This window comes from Dioscorea cayenensis, chromosome 4 (assembly GCF_009730915.1).
Source record: "Dioscorea cayenensis subsp. rotundata cultivar TDr96_F1 chromosome 4, TDr96_F1_v2_PseudoChromosome.rev07_lg8_w22 25.fasta, whole genome shotgun sequence".
In the NCBI taxonomy this organism is placed as follows: Eukaryota; Viridiplantae; Streptophyta; class Magnoliopsida; order Dioscoreales; family Dioscoreaceae; genus Dioscorea; species Dioscorea cayenensis.
Window position 1 is genome coordinate 2,482,085 of NC_052474.1, and position 21,357 is coordinate 2,503,441.

Here is a 21,357-nt window from a genome sequence, read left to right on the forward strand (position 1 = left end):
TTTTGTATAAATTATACAATAATATTATATAATATAATAAAAATGATATACGATAAACGATATTGTTTAATTACTATTTAATAAATTTATGATGGAAAAATAATATTTTCCACTGTTATTTGTTTTTTTTAACAATCCTGTATAGAACAAAATTTATCACATTTGTTAAAAAAATAAAAAAACTGAGGGCGGGTTAAATAATAAAAATGATCAAATTTAAAATTAGTTAGTATAATTTTAAATATACAATTTTAAATTAAATTATTTCATGTTTCATAATCAACATTATTAGTTTCTGTTTTAAAAAAATGTTTTTCGTGAGGTGGTCTGATGGCCCAGGTCATCCCATAATCAAACATCACTCATGAAAATTAATTATTTGAGATGACATATATATATATATTATCAATAAGCATTAATGATTGAAAAGAAGGATTATATTAATACAAATTTATATTATTAATTTAACAAAAATTGGATAAATTATCAGGCCTGCCCGCCTTATTTCAAATCTAAAGACTTAAAAATAACAAAGTTATAATGAATTAATCTACATAATTTATTGATTTTATAAAAAAGAAATAAATAAAAGAAAGCTATCTTTTGGGAATTATAAGAACATGCAGAGACAGCCTCAGACTTACTGGATCGGGCTTGGCCCAAATTGTTAGTTATATGGGCTGGCTTGGATTTCAATAGAGAGAAAACATCGCTGATCTTATCAATCTCCATCTTAATCTCAAGGATGATCAACGGTCCGCATTTTAACGGCTTAGATTCAATCCGGCGAGAAGGACACCGGCTTTAACGTAGCAGCATGTTGGGTTCTTCTCTCTTTATTTGATCTCGGCGCTCGCGGTTTGGTTCAAGAGATCGCAAGAAGTTTAGGGTTTCTCTGACGAGGGTTTCGTGGTGGATGGAGGATGATGTGGCGGAGGAGCTCCTCGTTGTCGAAGCTGAGCTCCAAGACGTCCAAGGTATGGATCCCAATCGCTAGAAATCTTCAGGTTCCAAGTGTACTTCTTTTTTGGACGAATTTTAGGGTTCTTGACTTGCATTTTTGGTTCTAATTGTGTTCTTGACACGGATACGATGGAATTTTAGTCACTGGAGGGTTTATGAGTTCATTCCTGAATGATCGTTGTAGGGTTTAATTTGCTTTTCTTGAACGTTTTGTGGTTCTTGATCATAGCCTCCTTTTTGATTGAATTTGATCCAATGCTATGGTGACTGGTATCCTTCTATCATGTTTATTAGATTTTTTGATGAATCTTAGAGTTCTTGATGTGGTTTCTTGCTTCTGAGTGGGTTATTAACGCGGAAGCGATGGAGGTTTAGTCTGTGGAGGGTTTAGGAGTGCATTCTTCAATGTCATAGGGTTTCTCGAATTGGCATGGTATTGTCCAGTGATTTTCTTTTCTTGAAGGTTTTGGGGATTGAATTTGATCTATTGCTGTACTAATTGCTATTCCTTAGGTTCATTACATTTCAAATTGGTGTGCATCCCTCAGTGATTTTCTTTTCTTATGAATGTTATGATGTTCTTGCTTATACTTATGGAGTTTGAAATTGAATTTTATATGACCACTTGATCCTTGTTGCACTTGACTGTGTCCAACACACATTACTTAGGCTTTTTGAAGGATCATTTTTAGAATTCACATGATCAAGACATCGTAATCACATTTTGATAGTGAAGGTATCTTTAAATACCAACAAAGTTTGTAGAAATTTCCTTTCATTTCTTTCCTTTATAAAACCTGTGGATGCTTTATCTGTTTAGCATAATTAATTTTTGAAAATGTGGTGAAATAATTGAGGTTCAGAGTTGAAGACAAATGATGATTCTTTTTTTAAAACTTCCTTCAAATGTACTAATTCATGCCTGAAGATAGTTTATGGATTATTTGCTGTAACAGCATTTATTTCCCTTTTTAGATGAAATCAGAGCACTGCTTGATCGCCAAGAAAAGTTGTATGAGAGACAATCCGAGCTAAAAGCTTTGCTGGACGTATGCAAAACATCTGAATCTGTACCAAGTAACAATGCTGATGTTGCAGCAAAAGATTGGTCAGGTTCCTTTGAATGGGACGCTGAAGCCGATGATATTCGATTCAATGTTTTTGGTATTTCAACTTATCGAGCAAATCAGCAAGAAGTAAGTTCAAGGGAATATAATTGTCGGTGTTTTTATGAGTGAAATAAGAGCTATGTTTGGTAGTGAGATATTTTGATGGGCCTTTTGAAAATGAAATAGTTTCCACATGGCACTACTATTTGAAAGTTCTAGTTTCTTTTCAGATAAAAATTCTACTTTTCCAGTGAAATTTTCCCTGCTATTCTTGACCAATGGCTCAGGTGGTGGTTGATAATCCTTGTCCGCAACTTGAAACATCCATGTACCATTCTTTATATATATGTTTTGACAAGGATTTCTGGAGCAAAACAGGGAATAATTGCTTTCTTCTTGTTTTCCAAAGTCACGTTGGTAATTGGCTTGTGAATGGGACATTAATAAGTTCCTGCACAAATACTTACATCCAGTTTCACTGATACTTTGATTCTGGAGTTGTTTTCCATCAAAGCATGTTTCCAAAAGTAGCATTTCTTAATCTTTTCATAATCTATCATCAAAAACATTGTTGATCTTATGACTTGTATTTTGTCCAGATTATAAATGCTGTCTTGAGTGGAAGAGATGTGTTAGTTATAATGGCTGCAGGTGGTGGCAAAAGCCTCTGCTACCAACTTCCTGCTATTCTTCGTGATGGCATTGCATTGGTTGTTAGCCCCTTGTTGTCCCTTATTCAAGATCAGGTACTTTTTGGCATGATGTTAACCTGTTCATAACTGTTTATAGCTTGAGTTTTCTTTGACTTAAATTGCAAATTTTTCAGGTTATGGGACTTACGGCTTTGGGCATTTCAGCGTACATGTTGACTTCAACAACTAGCAAGGAAGATGAAAAATTTATCTACACAGCCCTAGATAAAGGTGAAGGAGAAATTAAAGTTTTGTATGTCACTCCTGAAAAGATATCAAAGAGTAAAAGATTTATGTCAAAGCTTGAGAAGTGCTATCGTGGTGGGCGTCTTTCTCTTATATCAATTGATGTGAGTAATAGTTTGTGCATTTAACAGATTAAATTTTTATTGTCAGCCTGTTTATATTTCTCAAATCTGGCAAGTGCAATTTACACTAGTTGAACCTGGTGATTAGAAATGAATAAAATTCACTATCATCTTTGATCCTTCACAGATCCATAGGGTCTTGAAAGTCTAAATGCTGCTTCGTGGGACAAATGCTGTCAGTTCTTGAATTCTAATATTGCTTATAGACATAGCAGGATTGTGCCTTTTATGTTTGGACAAACCTAATTTTAATTTTGCTCAGCTGTTTACAATCCATTAAAATATGGTTTTTGTAATATAAGCTTTCTGCTGTTTGTGAATATTTCTGAATTTTGATCTGAAGTCTAAACGTAATACACATTAAACCTTGGTAACAGAAAGTTATTATTTCCATCTTATAATGCGAGCTTATTATGACTGACTTTCTGATTCAAAATCCAGGAGGCACATTGCTGTAGTCAATGGGGTCATGATTTTCGCCCTGACTATAAAAATCTTGGTATTTTGAAGATTCAATTTCCTAATGTTCCTCTAATTGCTTTGACTGTAAGTTTTACTATGAAAACTTATCAATTTTGATGTCAAGTATTTATGTTTGCTGACATCCATCATTAATGGGGCCTTTGACAGGCGACTGCTACTTATAAAGTCCAAGCGGATCTTATGGAGATGTTGCATATACCCAAATGCATCAAGTTTGTTAGCACAGTTAATAGGGCCAATCTGTTTTACAAGGTTTGCCTTTACCAATGTTGGTTTAACTCTTACTGATTGAAAAGTGCACATAAATCTGAAAGTTCTTTTCATGAAGGTACATGAGAAGCCATCTATTGGAAAGGTGCTTATTGATGAAATTGCAGATTACATAAAAGGCTCATATCCCAAAAAGGAGTCTGGAATAGTGTATTGCTTCTCTAGAAAAGAATGTGAGCAGGTGATTAGAATATTTATTGTACTTCAATGTATTTTGACAGTTGATATGCCATTCTCTATTCACTTAAGATGGGAAGATCCGAAGATCATTGGTTTATCTCCATGTTTTGCATTTAAGTTCTTGCACAGTTATCTGTCACCTCTGTACATAGATCTTGTAATGCACATCCTTGGGCTACTATGTCTTCTCTTAACTTTGTAACTTAGACAAGTAAGGGTGGACTACTTTGTTTATGTGAAATTGGCATAGTGGTGATACCTTTTATGCATAAACTGTTCTGCAGATTATGGTTGCTTTTTTATGTTTATCAGAGTACTTGGAATTTTAATGTTGAAGACAAGAGTTTTAACTTGTGAACTTCCTATTTAATATGATGATCCAGTTGCCATTTGTGAGTATAGTGGATAGACTACCTTTCTAACTCTTCTAACTCCTCTTTTCATTTGCAATGAAGATGTCCTCTTGCTAGTAAGCACATCTTACCTCATGCTTAACTTTTAAGCTGGTGTCTTAATTGAACACTATTTGCACAGCTTTGCATATTATACATTCTGTTTTACACTTTTACTTAAATATAGGTTGCAAAGGAGCTGCGGGAACATGGGATTTCAGCTGATTATTATCATGCTGATATGGATGTAACTGCTCGTGAGAAAGTTCATTTGCGGTAAGTTTTCGGTTTCAACAAAAAACACAATCACCCTCTGGCATAATTCTACCTTGTTTGTGAGCATCCTTAATCTTGATTTTGTAAGTTGTGTTATTGGTTTTGATGGTGAAAGTGTCCCTTGCATGTTGTAGTCTCATGTGATTATTTGAACCAATTTTGGCTTATAGGTTTTTATGCTTTGCATATTGCTTGTTCTTTTGAGTTGAAGAAGGTACATCAGTGGAAACAGACTTTTGCAAAACTGAACATGGCTGGCTCTTCTTCTTCTTCCTATGGAATTGAATGTGTAACTGGTGCAATTTATCACTGATATTGTAGTATTATATTTGCAAGTAGTCCCGAATAATTAAGGGAAATCCTATGAATATGAACCCTGGATTTGATAATGGTCTTTGTTTCCATGGGACAGTTGGAGCAGCAACAAATTGCAAGTTATTGTTGGTACGGTATGTATGCCCTTAAAGAACTATTAGCAGTTGAATATGTTGTTTCTCTGTTGATACAACTTTCACTGTAATACAGGTGGCTTTTGGAATGGGAATCAATAAGCCAGATGGTATGTTTGATGACAGTTTTTTATTCTCTTTCACAATACAGTTTGTAGAAGTTATTGATTTTTTTTATTCATTGGACTCTATAACTCTTCTAGTCATTATTTTGTACTTATGGTAGTTGCTTCTACATTGCTATCAAGTCGTTTTGCAACTAGTGACCATCTATGAATTGAAGTGGGTCTCTCATATTCTTCTTTTTAGTTCTCTAATCCCTTTTCTATTTAGACATGAGCAGATCGTTTTATTCAAGAAACAAAAAATCAAATGCTAGTGTGATTGAGGTAGATTATAAATTCAGCTATGCTTCTTGATTCTGATCTGTAAGTGTGGTTATTTTGATACTGATGAAGTCATCATTCCCTCATGCTAGTTGCCCCAATATCAAGGGTAGTATGTTTAGCATTAAAATCTGTCTTCTTTAACTCATTGAATTCATTTATTCATGCACATAAGCTTCTTTAATATTTTGTCTCCAGTTATCATTGCAGTTACCTTCCTGTCATTTATCAATTCAGCCAGATGAAGCAGTATGCCATGCCTTGGCGTAGATTTATGATGAAATACTTGTTTTATTTTTCAAGAAATGCTTCTAAGCCTTTCCATCTCTCATAATACTTTACTATCATTTGAACATTCTTGGTTGTGCTTAGCACAACTAGCTTCCTTTTAGTAAGAAAGTATGATGATTCTTTTATAGTATCACCTCCTATCTAGTCTTAGTGTTTGTTAAACTAAGAAAGTTGTTTCTATTGTTAACCTTCCTAACAATATAGCATACTGATTCCGTGACTCCAATTTGTTTGCTTGATTGTTGGCACCACTTTCTGAGTATTCAATTTCTGGGATGGTTGTTTGACCCTTTTCCAATCTCGGGCTTTCCCTGTTCAAGGCTTCTTCAGACATGCTGTGTGAAATCAGTCCTGTTTCATTGAATTCTTGCCATTTCTAAAATGTTGAATTGTTGGTTATATTTGGATGAGTACACGTGACATTTGTATAACGCAGTCTTCTCCATTGTTTCTGTTTAGTTAGATTTGTCATTCATCACAGCCTCAGTAAGTCAATGGAGACATATTATCAGGTAATTTTATTCATTTGCCTATTTTGTCCTGTTTCACATTTTTCCTAATGGATCTTGACCACAGGAAAGTGGCCGAGCTGGGAGAGATGGGCTTCCATCTGATTGTGTGTTATATTACAGACCCGGTGATGTTCCTCGTCAGGTAAAACTATGATACAACTTGTTAACTTTCACATATTTCTTTTGTTTTTTTTTAATCCCTTATCCTTTAGTGTCTTGCATTGCTTTTATATACAGAGTTCTATGGTCTTCTATGAGAATTGTGGCTTGCAAAATCTCTATGATATGGTGCGATATTGTCAGGTAGCCTCCAAACTTGCATGTTTATGTATGGACTTATTTCAACTCTTTACCAGTATGCTTGCATCTTGTCGTGTGCCTATCACCCATGATGAGCAAGGACACTATTTCAATGGTGACCAAACATCTTCATTTGTCTAATAGATTTGACAGTGGAGAGAATTCTCTCTTATTTTGGAACTAATATTATAGATTTGAAGATTAGGTAGTATCATGAATGACATCAAAGCAAAGGGTGGCAGTATAATCATGCTTTTATTGTTACAGTCTAAAAGAACTTGCCGGCGAAGTGCTTTCTTTCAGCATTTTGGGGAGCCATTACAGGACTGCAATGGTAGCTCTTTGAGTATTCACATGCTTATTTCCAGAATTCCTTCCTAACCAACCTTTTCCTCTGCAGTAACAAATCTTAATTACAAGCCTTGTTAATCTGATCCTTGATATTCCAGGGATGTGTGACAACTGTGCTTATGGAAGTCAGATTACAGAAGTAGATGCCACTTGTATGATGTAGTTCTTTCAACTTTGGCAGAATTCTTATTTTTTTTCTTCATTAATGCATTATTTAATTTTCTGTCTGGTTTTACACTGGGTTGGTGATGTAGTTGCCTTAAAAAAGATGTCATTTGTCAATTCTGGAATTTTCACCTCATCCAATATAGGCTCCTAACTGTTGCACTGTTGTTTTTATTTGCTTCCATGTGCATTAGATATGTGTGTATCTTCAAATAGGCACACTGAAAATTATCTCTCTCTGCTGATTCTTCTCTTCTTTGTAGTTTCACAGTGAGTGAATGGCATGTTAAGTACGTATTAATAGAGTTGTTTAAAGGAATTTTCAATAACACTTGTATTTGTTGTTCCTCTTTCTAACTGTATTAATACCAGAGGAAGATCTTTCCACTCACTTAACACTTGCAAAAATTTTCACTCACATTGCATGCAATAAATGGGGTAACTGCTGCCTTTTGAAAAAAAATGAAAGTGATGAAAGCAACAAGACAATATTGACATTTTCAGTTTCTGTTTGCTTGTGATGCACACGTTGCTTGAACTTCATTTGAGAAAAGATAGTTTTTCCTTTTACCTGATAGCCTTAATTTAGTGTTGCTAGATTGCTGTCATTTTGCATTGGCTCTTGTATGGTTGATTGTCTAAAGTTTTTTCTGCCCTTGAGGAGTTTTCTTGATGCTTGATTACATGTATATGAACTATGGTTTGCATACGTTTTGGTCAATGATTGTGATGTTGATAACATCGTTTACTTTTCACTTCATACTTGCTCATTTGAGGCCTTAGCCACTAAAATACGGAGAATTTATCATGAAGTTTGTTTCTCTCACTACATCTTTTTCAATAAAATTTTATATGAAGACAGCAAATAGATTCTATAACATATCATGAATGCAAGAATCATATTTCACTGCTTTTGACATGATAAAAGGATTCTGATATTTTTCTGTTTTGTGATCAGATCAAGCAAAACTTATAGTCTCGTTGTTACGGGACATGCAAGAAATTGACCAGAGAACAACCATGTTGCAATTGGTGGACAAGGTTAAAGTTAAGTTGAAAAATGACAAGGGTATGACCTCTTGTTAAATATATGCCCTCCTGTGAAATTATGATAAAGACCTTTATTAATTTTATCTGATCAATTACAAATTCAGCTTAGCTTTATTAATGTTTTTAGATGATCTTGTCTTATGGATTCAAGTTGAGGCATCATGCTAACTTGAATAAATGTGGCCCGAGGCTGACCTTTTTCATTGTCATTTGCTATAATTGAACATGGGAAATGATTGAGGTTGATTTCCATGAATTTTATAATAAATGCCAAAGTTGTAGGATTAAATTGGTGCTTAAAGTTGTGTTACTAAAATTTGGATCTTTTTTATGGCCTTCTCCAATCTTATTTTCCATGACAATGGTGAAAAGCTAGCTTGGTGTTTCATGCTTCTGTATATAAAATTTCTAGATAAACAAGCAAATGTATGACAAATATGGTGACTTGAACTGTGCATGAACCTCCTATCTCTTTGCAATATATATGTATATATTGTTTAAGTCACTCTGTTTTTTGTCTTTCTTTTACCCTGATTATCTGGGTGTTTAAATTTTTAATGACTTAACAGTTGACACGATGCTATTTTTGAGTAGGTGGAAGTACCCCTCCAGCTTCTGATCTTAAAAAGGAAGAACTTGAGCACCTTATACTTCAGCTAATACTGGGCCGTGTTTTGGTGAGCATTTGACATATCAATATTCTTTTGGAATTTGCGATAGTATCATTCTCTTGATTTTAGGATATGAGAAATTAGGTCTAATATCTTGCAGCTATTTCTGGTTAACCTCAATTTATTAAAAAAACATTTTATGATTCGAATTTTTGTTCAGAATTGATGGAATGTATTTTGCAAGTTGAAAGCATGCTATTTATTTACTTCACCTAGTTGATTATGTTGCATCTCAAGAATGAGTAGTCCTGCTATTCTCATATCATGTTTGATGTGATAATCTTGTATCACATTCTTCAAGATTTTTTTCCCTGCAACAACTTATTAGCGCAAGACAGGTCTCTTCGTACTTATTTTCTTAGACACTCCTAACAATGCTCGTGTGATAGATAGGATAGGGTTTATTGGTTGGTTTGTGCCAGTGTAAGTGAAAAAGATATGGTTCAACTCTTTATTGAATTCAATGTCCTGCTTTGTTGTTTTTTTAATAAAATTTGTCATCGGATCTCCTAATAAGCTGATCCACGTTATTTAATTAATGCCTTCTTTTTGCGGTTATGGAATATACTGCATTTTTGTGTATTCTGTTCTATTATTAGGACTGTAATATCTCAAGCTGCACCGGTACACTTATGAAGCAATTGTGTTTTTTTCCTCAGATAATGTACTGTCGTTGCTCTGATGGACATATTTAAATACTTATTTGTTCTTGTAATCAATGATGTTGTTTGTCAGACCTTTTAATGTATCTGAAATTGTTGATTGATCTTGACACAGAAAGAAGAATTTCAACATACTGCCTATGCTACCAATGCATATGTTGTACTCGGACCATTGTGGAAACAAGCATTGCAAGGTTAGATGCCTGTTGGCCTATCATGTGATTTTTGGTTTCCATTTAAAAGGACAATTCTGATTGTATTGAGGATGAACTATGGGAAGGTAGCATAAATTTTTGCATGCCAATAAACCTTACACCAATAAATAATGAGTGGATTATATCTGGTTTGACATGGATATTATATCTCTTGAATAGTTGGTCTTTAGTGTTACAATGCAAATCTTTTTTTTTTTTGTTGCTCCGTTACAGGTACAAAAGCGGTTAAGCTGGAAGTTTGCGTTGGAAAGCAAGTGAACAAAGGCAGTGTGAAAGCTGCTAAGCGGAACCTAACATCTGACCTTGAGGTTAAACTTGATGAGTTCCGGAAGGAGCTGGCTGCTGGCAGTGGGGGTGTATTTCCCCATGCTGTTTTATCTGCTCAACAAATTTGCACATTAAGCACCCAGAAGCCAACTAACATTAACGAGGTATACTTCCACTTATGACTGACCACATTCACATCTTTAAATAGATAGTGAACAATGCGCATCTGACGGTCTTCAATTTTGCAGTTGGAAAAGCTAATTGGTAAAGTAAAGACTGAAAAGTATGGGGTTCAGATTGTTGCCTTCATGCAGCAATACCTATCTAAGCAATCTAGTAGTAGCACCCCAGATTTGGCTAATGCTAATGGTAATGGAGACGCGAATCCAACTACCAAAAAGCGGAGAAAGGCCAAGGACCTTGTTGTGATTGAGAGCAGTGAAGACGGGGATGGTTGCATGGACTAGGTAGTAGGTATGTTGACTCTTTTGCGTCATTAAGTTCCATCGCGCTTTAAACGGTGAATGAGATCCTTAAATTTGAGGATAGTAGTAAGGATAGGCAGGCATGGTGATGTTAGTACATAGATAAATGGATTGTAATGAGTGGGAACAGTAACTTATATATTTATGCAATGGCGATAAGTCTTTTTTGGGTTTTTTTTTTCTTTTTCCTTCTTTACTATTTATAGAACCACAAGAAACATGCTAAACAATTAAGTCATTGTATAAAAATTAAGAAAAGTTGTGGGTGTTTGGAAAATGAACGTTCATAAGGAAAGATTACAGGTAAATCACATGTTGATCTCACCGTTGGCAACCGCAGCCTCTTAAGTTAGCACTACCCGGGTGATCAAGTTTAAACAAAGAACACGAACGGATTCAACTTCCAAAACCAGAAACCAAATAAATAGGCAATGATGCTGACCCGTCTACAACTAAGCAAACGCCCCCTTCACTCCATCTAGACTCTCACCCAGTGATAATCTGCACCACAGCCAATGAAGCGGAGTAAGAAGCAATCAGAAGAGGGGCCCTATATCAACCACCGCCATCTGAAAACCACTCAATTTGGCTGCTTTAGTTTGATTTTTAATTTTATTCATGTAATTTTATTTTAAGAAAAAATCATCTAAATTATTTCATCGTCGCTGTTCAATCTTCTTTTAGCTCTAGCACATGTGGATATCAATCACTAACTTCTTTAAGGGGCAAGAAAATTGTAACAGTATGTACAAAAATTTGTACTATAAAAATGCGATGGCAACCCATATAAATTATGTGTAAGCAAGTTGTCCAAGTTTCTTTGGTTTGTATGACATCTAAATGGATATAAAACACAATGCAATAAGAAATGCATGAATCTATACAAAGGGGTTCGACTTCAAGCAACCATTTCAATTGATTTTTAGAGAAAAAATTTTCGCTTTAGTGTCTCATGCAAAGGTTGGTGTTTACCGAAATTGGCGTGTTTAGGAGGAAAATATAAAGCCCTACAAATTGCTCAGCTTTTGTCATTGGCAATAATTTGAATTTTGATGTTTAACTGGGTAAATTAATCATCTGAACAGAGCGGTGTTAACAGTGTGTTAACACACACTCATACAAAGAGAGAGAGAGAGTTCTCCATCGTGGAATAAGCGACTTTTAATAGCAATGATGAAAAATAATTTACAAAATGCAAGAAAATTCATAATTTCTATTTTAAGGCAATGATTGGTAATTTTTTCTTAATTTTATTGAAAATAACATGTTAGCAAAATAAGTTAAAAATTAAAGTTAAAAATTAAGTTATTTCATCAAGATTTAATATCTATTTTTCAAAAATAATTATCTAATGTAACTTCTATGATTTTCAAATCAAAACCAAAACGGGAATTTACAGTAACTACACATTTACTTCCAAACATGCTAATTACGGGATTTACCTCCAATCCGATACACTTTCCATCCAATACATATTTAAATGTTTTGACATGTCATTTATGAGTTTTAATGGCTAGATTTTAAACTTGATTGATATCCTCGTTCCACACAATTATTCAATCATAATGAAACATTTTCTTAATGTAGAGATTTGTAAAAAATAAAATCCTTATTTTTTTAATTAAAGCATTAATTTCTCAATATATTTTAACTACCTCCTTTTGCTCTTCCTATAATTATTTAAGAGAAATAAATCATAAAAATCTATATCTATATAAAGAATGATATAAATTTTAATTAAAAAAAAGGATAAAGTTTGTTGCAATTGTTGTGATGAGAAAGAAAATGAAGTTTAGTTTTTTGAATGTAAACTCAGTCCAATTAATGCAAGAAATAATAAATTTTACATTTAAAAATCTTTAAAAGATAAAAATAAAAATAAAAATATAAAAGACTAACTTTTTGCGGAAGAAAATTTGTTCAATATTTAGATTAATTTTTGTACATAAAAAGGAAATATTAACAAAGTTTAAATCCTAAATATTGAAAACATAAATATCATATATCTAAATGTATATTAAAAAAATAGATGTGAGGTGTATTGGATTGGAGCCGAACCCGCTATTACCCGTGTATGTATTTACACCGCTCCTCCAAAAAAACAAAGATGACATACGTCACTAATTTCACACTGTTAACAAGTAGGATTTAATGTGCAAGGTGTGTTTGAATATACCTGCATAAGTACATCTAAAATTACAATGACACATTGAAAACCATAATAATTACACAATATAATCAGAAACTTTAATTTTATAATCATCGATGATAAATAATGCAATACAATAAACAAATATCATCACTGATTACCTTAAAATAGAAAATATATATTTTTATGGTTAATAAATTAATTTTCACTGATAAGAGCGGAGAAATATAATACACACATACATACACACACACTCCCGAACGAAATACACAGCACCTCCCACAAAATTATGCGTAATTATTAGATTGAGTAAACATGCCCAAACCACGTGATTATCACCGATTACACAAATATATTAGCATGAGATTTAAGGAACACCCTCAACAATTTACTTAACTAGTTCTGTTCATGAAACAGTTATGTCAAAAGGATAAGCATTCAAATAATGAATCAGAGCACACAGAACTTAAAATATCCACATGAACTACAATTGTTATGTTTGTCCTCAGTAGTCTAGGATTGGGTTGGCCTGGGTCACAATAAATTTTAGATTTTACAAGTTTGAAATGATCTATACTGCAATCATGTTTTTAGCCCATAATTCAAATACTTGAAATGCATACCGTGCCATTCTAATTTTCCTTATTTTTCATCTTAAGAACAAAGAACGTTTAAAGCATTCATAGCCAGATAATAAGCATAGAAGACAAAGAATCCTCTTACCTAAACATCCTTAGTTTCTGACACAGAAAGAAAGCCATCTACCAACAAATACCAAAATAGGTGGTAGATGCCAAACTACACTCACCCGACTAAGAGATATACACTATCATCCAATTGAGCAGGAGTATAACAGGCACCAAATAAATTATAAATGCAAATTATCATAACAGGGTAGAAAACACTCAAACAACAGAGTATGATTGAGGCAGCAAGCATAAATAGCATAACCTTGGATAATATCCAATTTCTACAAAAAAATCAATATCATCGGATTTATTAGCTAGTTAGCCTTTTCCTTTATCATGAGTCTTCACATTAAATGCATTTCTACTTCAGCAAAAACCCATTAAGCAGAATCTAAAAACAAAGCATTAGAATCTATATTCAAGGCACCATTCCTACAGCTTTCCAAAATTGAAGCGCTTTCCTATCGAACTCCAAATCACATAAGCCAACAGTAAAAAATCTCGTATGTGTCTCTTCAATATATTGTTGGAATTTTCATAAAAAATGACCACCTCCTCAAAGACACCTCCACAATCAAAATCTCTTGAGATGGGACTGACCCACATTCAATGAACAAATTCAAAACAGCTATTCCTAGAATCTCATAATCAAGTGAACAACTCATACTATATCAGAATGCTTACCAATACCAATTGCCCTCATTATCCAATAATTTCCAATTGATATCATACCAAATTATTTTTATATATTTTTCTTTTATAGACAAAGAAACTAGAGGACTCACATAATACTAAAGAGACCTTATCATAACTTCAGGGACTATATCTAACCAATTCCATTTGTAGGTCTTCAACCTACAAGATCTACTCATTATATCTCCAGTTTATAAATCATCTCACAAATCAATTTCCTCCGGTGACACAGCACTCAAACTGCTAATCAATTCCAAACTATTCATATTACTATATTTTTGTAAAAAAATAGAAGGTTCACATAATAATAAAAAACCCTTATCAGACCTTCAGACACTATATCTAACAGCTTCCAATTTCTTGTTTATCCTCAACCTAAGTCATCTGCTCATTAAATATCCAGTTCATAAATCATCTCATAAAATAATTTTGAGAACACTCAACATGCTAATCAATCTTTATAACTAATCATGATAAGGCAACAAGGCTACTCATCAGAAATGATCATAAGTATAATTCAACCAGTGATCGGAAAATGCATTCCCTTTTTTTTCCCTATCTCTCTAAGAAGGCACGTCTATTGCACTTCCTAATGTCAATCCAAGTTGCTGAAATCATTCAATAATAAAAAATTGGATAAATAAAATTTTCAGATATATCTTACTTGTGTAAGCAGTACTTGAATTCTTGGCTGCGCACATAATCCTTCTCGCCTTCTTCCAACTGTGATAAAAGAAAATACCCAAGAAACAAGTCATCACAAGAAAAAAAAATCCCGGAAACTTAAAATCAATAATGAAAAATCGGGGAAAAACAATTTCTCACCGGATCCCCCCCATAGATTAGATCATAGCAAACTGGAGAAACACATCGCAATGCACAATTCTCCTTCTCGATCATCGAAGACTTGCACTTCCATCCCCACATACCACTTCTCAAACCCAAACATAAACCATATAAAACCCATAAATTGATAATTTCAAGATCGACATCAAAACAATTAACTATGAGAGCATGTGGATTCATACCTCTCGATGTCTGAGTAGCAAGCGTTCTTCTTCGCTCTAACCTCATTGTCCTACAATCAAATCAAAGATCGACATCAGATCGAAACCCTAACCCGATCGGAGGCGGAGAGAGAGAGAGAGAGAGAGAGAGAGAGAGAGAGAGAGAGAGCATACGCTTATAGGGCGATTGTGGGGTTTTGCTACGGCGGAGAGACAGAAGAAGCAGAGGATCACGACGAACGCCAAGGAAACTGAGGGTTTCGCCATGGGTCTCTCCAGCAGGCGGGGTTTCCCTCTTTATATAGGATGACACAAATATTTGGGTGTTTTTTCGTTTGAAAGTTTGAAAATATTTATGTATTTTTTGTAAGGGGAATATTTTGTATAGATTTTAATTAAATTAATAATAAAAATCAATATTTGGAAATTTTAATTTATTTTTTAACAATTATAATTTTCATAATTTAAATTATATATGTTTATTTAATATTTACTAGGTTGGCCCTAAAAGTTTTGAAAGGCTATAAACGTAATTTTGGCTGCATATAATTGGCAAGATAATAATGCAATAAAAACACACCTGCTATAATTAATTTTCCCTTTAATATAAAACATGAAAATTAACATCTTCACAAAACACGAACACATGCGTAGATATTACTCCGAAATAAGTTATAAGACAAACAAAAACAACTGAAACTCAAAAAATTTTGCCCATTAATAATCTATGTGGATGTCAGTCTCATGTCTCAGAATAAAAAATAATAAATATAAATGTCAGTCTTATGGGGTTACATGCGATGGCAGTAACACTGAAGGAAAAGAAAAGCCAAAATGCCAAAATGATTCTCGTCTCCCCGATCAAAAGCAAGGCGGAGGTTTCCCTCTTTATTTACTTGAATTTTGGGGAGATAACTTGAAGCCCGCCCATGAAAGGCCTCAGTGGCTCTGGAATAAACACTGAACCATCCTCTTGCTGGAAATTCTCCAGTAGACACACAATCATCCGAGGCACAGCACAGGCAGTGGCGTTAAGAGTGTGCACAAACTGGGTCGGAGCAGCACTACCCTTGCCTTTCTTTGAGTTAGCTGGAGAAGCATCTGACAAAAATGGTCGGAATCGAATGCCAAGCCTCCGGCTCTGATAATCTGTGCAGTTTGAAGCGCTTGATATCTGTCACCATAGAAACAAGGAAAAGGGAAAATTAGGATGACTCCCCATAATTGCCAACTCGAGATTCTAAGATAATTGTGTGGCTAAGTGTTCATTAAACTCAATATAGCTAAGATGAACAAAGTAATCATTACTAACATTCTAGGTGCAGTTACAAGAGCACATAAACAATAAGTCTATCTATACACATCACGTGGCAAGATTTGCTTGGACCAATTTCTGGAATGTGGTTTTAACTTTTAAGAATCCAAGAATCAATACCTAGAATAACCCAATAGCTGCAAACGAAATTTTACAGGTGAAATGGTGACAATCATACATAGCCAGACTGAAAGATGTAGAGGATGCTATATCCAGAAGATTATCACATTGTTTTCTCAGTTGTTCCATTGCAACCAGAGCCATGGAATTTGTTTAGAGAATATTTCTATTTTCAAAGATTTGACAGTGAAATTTGTAATTTAGCAGTGAATTGAGGCGCTTATTCACTCTTTCTAGTTTCTACATTCATCTAGCTCTTAGTATGTTGTTGGGAGCACTCGTGGCCAAATAGTCTTACCTCACCAAACCGACCTAGGCCAGGCATCCATGCCTCCACATCAAACTTACGATAAGCAGGTGCACCCAAATCACCAGTTGCCATATCCAATGTCCTACGGGCAAAGATCCAATTAGGATTTGCATAAAATATAGATAAGCAACACAAGGTAATGCTAAGTTCTTGATAATTACTTGAAATGAAGACCAAGCGATGTGAAAAGATCTTCTTCAATCTGAATAAGCTCCTCATGGTACATGTTACTGTCTTCTGGTTGACAGAAAATGAACATTTCAACTTTGCTAAACTGGTGTACTCGGTAAAGACCCCTGCTCAAATATGTCAACTTCAGAATCAGCATATCATCATAAATTTCAGTGTTGAAGATTCAAAGTGGTTTAAGTCGTAGCTAAGAATGTAGTTATATTGCAGGAAACTTACGAAGCCAATATGTCAACTGAATTAAGAAGCATCAAATAAGATTAATAGTAGTTTAAGCTAACTAAGATCAGGGTGGGTAAATCCCTCTTGATGATCATTTGTTAAAGTAGCTTAAGCTAACTAAGATCAGGGTGGGTTCAAGTTCATAGCAAGCTGTTCGGCACACAAAAATAGCAATTATCAGGGAGGGTTCAAGTTCATAAAAAGCTGTTCAACACTTACAAATGGTGCATCAAGCAATTCTCTTTCTACAAGTTATATTTCTTCACTGGGAATTCAAGTTTGTAGTTAACCATATGGCCAACTTTCATCCAATAAGATTCTACATTAGAGAGTGGTCAATAATCCTTCACAAGTGCTCAGTTTTTGAAACTATTGACAAATTTAGCCCCAGCTATGTGTTGGAGCAAAATTTCACCTTTCAAGAGTATGATGAAAAGATCTCAGTTTGAGGTCAGGTAAGCTGATTGCAGATATGACACTAGAACTGGTTAGGAAATAAGCATTTGGGGTGTGCATTGCATCTAGCCAACATTCAAGATACATTCAATTAATGGAAGGATAAGATATGCAACAGCTCACCTTGTAGCAGCACCAGCAGCACCAGCTTCAGTACGAAAACAATGGGAAAAGGCTACATATTTCAAAGGCAAGGCAGAGTCAGGAAGAATTGAATCCATATGGATGCCTCCAACAGGAATCTCTGCAGTTCCGATTAGGCATTGGTCACTGCCTTCGATAGAATAAACCTGTTAACCAAAAGCAAGATAAACAAACAGAGATACCTTCTGAAAAAGTTAGGAATGCTGAACTTTTGTACAATAAGTCAATAACCCATTATATTCTGTTCCTGGTATATAGATGCATCCAGCTCTTGAAATGTCCAGATTGTTTGAACATAAACTAAAAACTAAAACAAAATAAGGTGCAGCCAAATATTGAACAAATACAAACCTGAGTATTCTGCCCACGAGGTTGAAAGCCACACTTCTCAACAACAGATGACCTAACAATCTCCGGGGTAATTAGAGGTGTAAACCCCTTCTTTGTAACTTCTGTAAGTGCCCAATTGATAAGGCCCATTTCCAATAAAACAGCTTCATTCTTCAAGTAGTAAAACTTTGATCCACTGACCTTTGGAAGAAAGCGCATGTAACAAGTAAGGAAAAACACAGGAAATGAAGGAATCAAATGAAAATTAGCAGGTTAAAATCTACATGCCCTACAGACAAAAGGAGAATCTTTCAAAAAGAGTAAAATATACTATCAGCTGACAGCTTATTTCATCATTCTCACACGTTCATCATAGTTAGGATGTGAATTTAGCTTCCATGATGATCTAAAATAGTTATATTTTGTTTTTCCTCGTTAAGCTACCGATAGTGTAAAACCATTTATAAATAAGTCAAACATCTTCAAGTTTTCATAGCTTAAAGAACAGAATCAGAAGTCTTGGAATCATCAAAGAGTGAGACATCAAGGATATAATAATGTTCAGTGACTTAAATAAGCATTTCAATTTCCAGTTCATATTACAGAATAAACAAGTTCCGCATAAAAGTTACAATCAAGCAATTATAATTTATAATGCTCAAATAGACAACACATAAGCAATTAAAAATCTAGAAGAGAATAGTCCCTCATAACACCGTGTCCATAAGCAACAACAGGAATACCTCAGATGCTGCATCAAAGTCGAACAAATCTAGGTCTTTTCCAATCTGAAGATGGTCTCTCACTGTAAAGGTAAATTCTGGTTGACAGCCAACCTAGGGAAACAGAGAAAAGGCACAACAGTCAAAACTAACCTCACTGCTAAAATACTATCTGCACATGCTGAGAAGAACTTAAATACCATCTTTCTCACTATGGAACTTTCCTCGCCCCCAATAGGAACATCTGGATGAGTAATATTTGGAATAGATTGGGCTTCTTGTTGGAGCCTATCAGTCAGCTGTACAAGATCTTCTTCCAAGGTGACAAGTGCCTCTTTCAAGTTCTTACCTACAAAGAAAATTGAGATAGTTTAGGAAAGTGACATATACAAAAGTTATTCATGATAGAAGAACTAAGTCCGGACCTTCTTCAACAAGAGCCTGACGCACAGATGGCTCTAGTTTTCCTTTCATTTTGTTGGCAACAGCATTTCTTTCAGCCCTAAGCCGTTCAACTTCCTGCCATCTGTGACTGAAAATTAGATATTGTTGTCTTGACTCTTGTTTATCTTGTAGTATGAAAGCTTCAAAGGGTATCACAAACAGCATTTCAATAGGGCTAGAGGAAAAGCCTTCGTGGTACAGCCAATATTAAGTATGAAAGTCTCAATTAAATCCTACTTCAGCCACAGAGTAAATAACACAACAAAAACAATGCAAGCATCAGTTAGATCAGAAGCACTCTGCGTTTCATGGTAGAACAAATTTTTGCAATAGTCGAGTCATATTTTTGTCTTGCCATTTAGCATGCCATCACTAGCACTTACTACAAAACAAAGATAGCATAACTGGTCACAAACATAGATCTTCTTATAAACAAAAATTGATAGATATGCAAACACCTATCTCACATGTCCACTTCAAAGTCAAGTAGTCGACCCATGTTTACAACTGCTAAGTCATCATATTTAATTGATGCTCCAGTATATCATCAATCTTCGTAAATTTTTCCGACTCCTTAGTTGGCAGCACAGAATGGTAATAATCTCATAATATTACAGTTTCTATCATACAAAGCAGAATCTTATCACAATGCCAATCCATTATGAAATCCACCTCAAAAAAAGTAACACAAAAATCACAACAAAAAAAAAAGAGAAAAACCTAGGAGAGTAATAAAGATCAAAGTAAAGAAAAGTATGACCCTAACCTTCTGAAGACCGAGATACTTCTCATAGAGCTCAAGCACGAGATCCAAATTGGCACTGGAGTTCCTGTTCCTAATGTTTCCCGCAACAAGGTCCTTGTTTTCCCGAATCCACTTGAAATCTATGGCCGCCTTCCACTGAGGCTTTGCCACCACCACTACTCACAAAGCATCAAACACTGGGACAAATCCTCATCGAGAAAAACGCAGCAAAAGAAAAACCCAGACAGAGAGAAGGAGGGATACCTTTCTCATCCTCCACGCCCGAAGAGGACGGCTGGAGAGCAGGAGAGGAGACGGCCCGGAGCAGAGATGGCAGCAAGCGAGGCCCTCGAAAGAGGCCATGGCGATAACGGGTTAGGGTTTGCAGGGATGGAGGCTTGCAAAGAGATGGAGCGAGCCTCAAGGTTTGGAGAGCAGTGCCGCCGCTCGATATCATCATCATCTTCATCATCGCACTCGCGCCACTGTCTCTGGCTGTCCTATCCCCTTGTATAAAAGAGTCCAGCTTCAAAGGAAACGCGAAAGCTAGGCCCATTGGGCTGGAGCCCAAATTTGTGATCCATTTAGCTCAATTGGTAGACTTTTCTCTGGATTACTATCTTGTTTGTATGCTAATATACATGACAATAATTAATATTAAGTATATGGTTTTGGAAAATATTGTAGAAGTTGAACCTGATGCCTGTGAATTAGGACACTTCTGATGATATTCACTATTCACAAACCAATGTTCCCTAAAAAGTTATATAGAAATTCAAATTTTCAAATTGTGATGCTAATAATTCCCCATAAAAATATTAATAAATATTAATGAATTTCAACATATTCAATACAGAAAGATGTAGGTGCCACAACAAAATGTAGCTTTCTCACTGAAAAGGAGACTAGAGATAGATGTTCAAGATGGGAACAATAATAATATATGAATTTTTTATCAAGTGTATAGACATGCACACAAATTCCAAAAAAAAAAAAAATGGAGATGCTTCAACATTTTTTCAAAGAAAAATACAATGTAAAAGAGGGGGGAAAACAGGACTTACACAAGTTTACAGTTTTTCAAAGTGAACATAAATGTCAGAAAAACAATGCTTTTAAGCATGAGAATTATTTTATAGTCGTAGATGATAGGATCTTCAGCACTTAAACTAAATCAATGATCAGTTCTTCAACTGAGACAACAAGGAACAATACTAAATGAATAAAAAATTGAAAAGATCATAAGCAAAGCTCACTCACTGAATACCTTCAAACTAACTAAATA

General features: G+C 34.7%; 3 protein-coding genes across 7 annotated transcripts; 1 reads left to right on the plus strand and 2 right to left on the minus strand.

The window, feature by feature from the left end:
* Positions 1–785: 785 nt before the first annotated feature.
* Positions 786–10,959, plus strand: LOC120258004 (ATP-dependent DNA helicase Q-like 2). 2 transcript variants are annotated; one of them, XM_039265337.1, is made up of 21 exons: positions 786–977; positions 1,939–2,159; positions 2,672–2,818; positions 2,899–3,114; positions 3,574–3,678; positions 3,763–3,867; positions 3,944–4,066; positions 4,645–4,733; positions 5,146–5,182; positions 5,259–5,292; positions 6,319–6,371; positions 6,436–6,513; positions 6,609–6,674; positions 6,939–7,005; positions 7,121–7,174; positions 8,146–8,256; positions 8,832–8,914; positions 9,686–9,764; positions 9,999–10,216; positions 10,301–10,526; positions 10,841–10,959. In XM_039265337.1, exons 1-20 carry the CDS (start codon positions 917–919, stop codon positions 10,517–10,519), a joined length of 2,166 nt encoding a protein of 721 aa, XP_039121271.1. In that variant the 5' UTR covers positions 786–916; the 3' UTR covers positions 10,520–10,526; positions 10,841–10,959. The 2 variants fall into 2 exon arrangements, with proteins under 2 accessions (XP_039121271.1, XP_039121270.1); XM_039265336.1 differs by lacking the exon at positions 10,841–10,959 and having other exon boundaries at positions 10,301–10,712.
* On the minus strand, positions 10,758–15,390 carry LOC120258005. 2 transcript variants are annotated; one of them, XM_039265338.1, is made up of 5 exons: positions 15,250–15,390; positions 15,097–15,146; positions 14,894–14,999; positions 14,733–14,791; positions 10,758–11,038 (listed from the first exon to the last, which is right to left on the minus strand). In XM_039265338.1, the coding sequence occupies exons 1-5, from the start codon at positions 15,340–15,342 to the stop codon at positions 10,990–10,992; spliced, it is 357 nt and encodes a 118-aa protein (XP_039121272.1). In that variant the 5' UTR covers positions 15,343–15,390; the 3' UTR covers positions 10,758–10,989. The 2 variants fall into 2 exon arrangements, with proteins under 2 accessions (XP_039121272.1, XP_039121274.1); XM_039265340.1 differs by lacking the exon at positions 10,758–11,038 and adding an exon at positions 12,547–12,713.
* A 379-nt stretch (positions 15,391–15,769) lies between these two features.
* On the minus strand, positions 15,770–20,551 carry LOC120259310 (serine--tRNA ligase, chloroplastic/mitochondrial). 3 transcript variants are annotated; one of them, XM_039266891.1, is made up of 10 exons: positions 20,337–20,551; positions 20,094–20,248; positions 19,309–19,402; positions 19,084–19,232; positions 18,905–18,997; positions 18,183–18,362; positions 17,811–17,977; positions 16,982–17,116; positions 16,809–16,902; positions 15,770–16,249 (listed from the first exon to the last, which is right to left on the minus strand). In XM_039266891.1, exons 1-10 carry the CDS (start codon positions 20,542–20,544, stop codon positions 15,968–15,970), a joined length of 1,557 nt encoding a protein of 518 aa, XP_039122825.1. In that variant the 5' UTR covers positions 20,545–20,551; the 3' UTR covers positions 15,770–15,967. The 3 variants fall into 3 exon arrangements, with proteins under 3 accessions (XP_039122825.1, XP_039122827.1, XP_039122826.1); XM_039266893.1 differs by having other exon boundaries at positions 19,309–19,409; positions 20,337–20,477; XM_039266892.1 differs by having other exon boundaries at positions 19,309–19,415; positions 20,337–20,477.
* Positions 20,552–21,357: the final 806 nt, after the last annotated feature.

Excerpts from the sequence above, each read along its gene's own strand:
- LOC120258004 (XM_039265337.1), top strand. The coding sequence starts at position 917 with ATGGAGGATGATGTGGCGGAGGAGCTCCTCGTTGTCGAAGCTGAGCTC. Across the intron at positions 3,868-3,943 it reads GGGCCAATCTGTTTTACAAG|GTACATGAGAAGCCATCTAT; the intron begins GTTTGCCTTTAC and ends CTTTTCATGAAG. Across the intron at positions 7,175-8,145 it reads TACAGAAGTAGATGCCACTT|ATCAAGCAAAACTTATAGTC; the intron begins GTATGATGTAGT and ends TTTTGTGATCAG.
- LOC120259310 (XM_039266891.1), bottom strand. The coding sequence starts at position 20,544 with ATGATGAAGATGATGATGATATCGAGCGGCGGCACTGCTCTCCAAACC. Across the intron at positions 20,249-20,336 it reads GGGCGTGGAGGATGAGAAAG|TGGTGGTGGCAAAGCCTCAG; the intron begins GTATCCCTCCTT and ends CTTTGTGAGTAG. Across the intron at positions 16,250-16,808 it reads GCCTAGGTCGGTTTGGTGAG|ATATCAAGCGCTTCAAACTG; the intron begins GTAAGACTATTT and ends CTATGGTGACAG.
- LOC120258005 (XM_039265338.1), bottom strand. The coding sequence starts at position 15,342 with ATGGCGAAACCCTCAGTTTCCTTGGCGTTCGTCGTGATCCTCTGCTTC. Across the intron at positions 15,147-15,249 it reads CCCACAATCGCCCTATAAGC|GACAATGAGGTTAGAGCGAA; the intron begins GTATGCTCTCTC and ends ATTTGATTGTAG. Across the intron at positions 15,000-15,096 it reads TGCTACTCAGACATCGAGAG|TGGTATGTGGGGATGGAAGT; the intron begins GTATGAATCCAC and ends GGGTTTGAGAAG.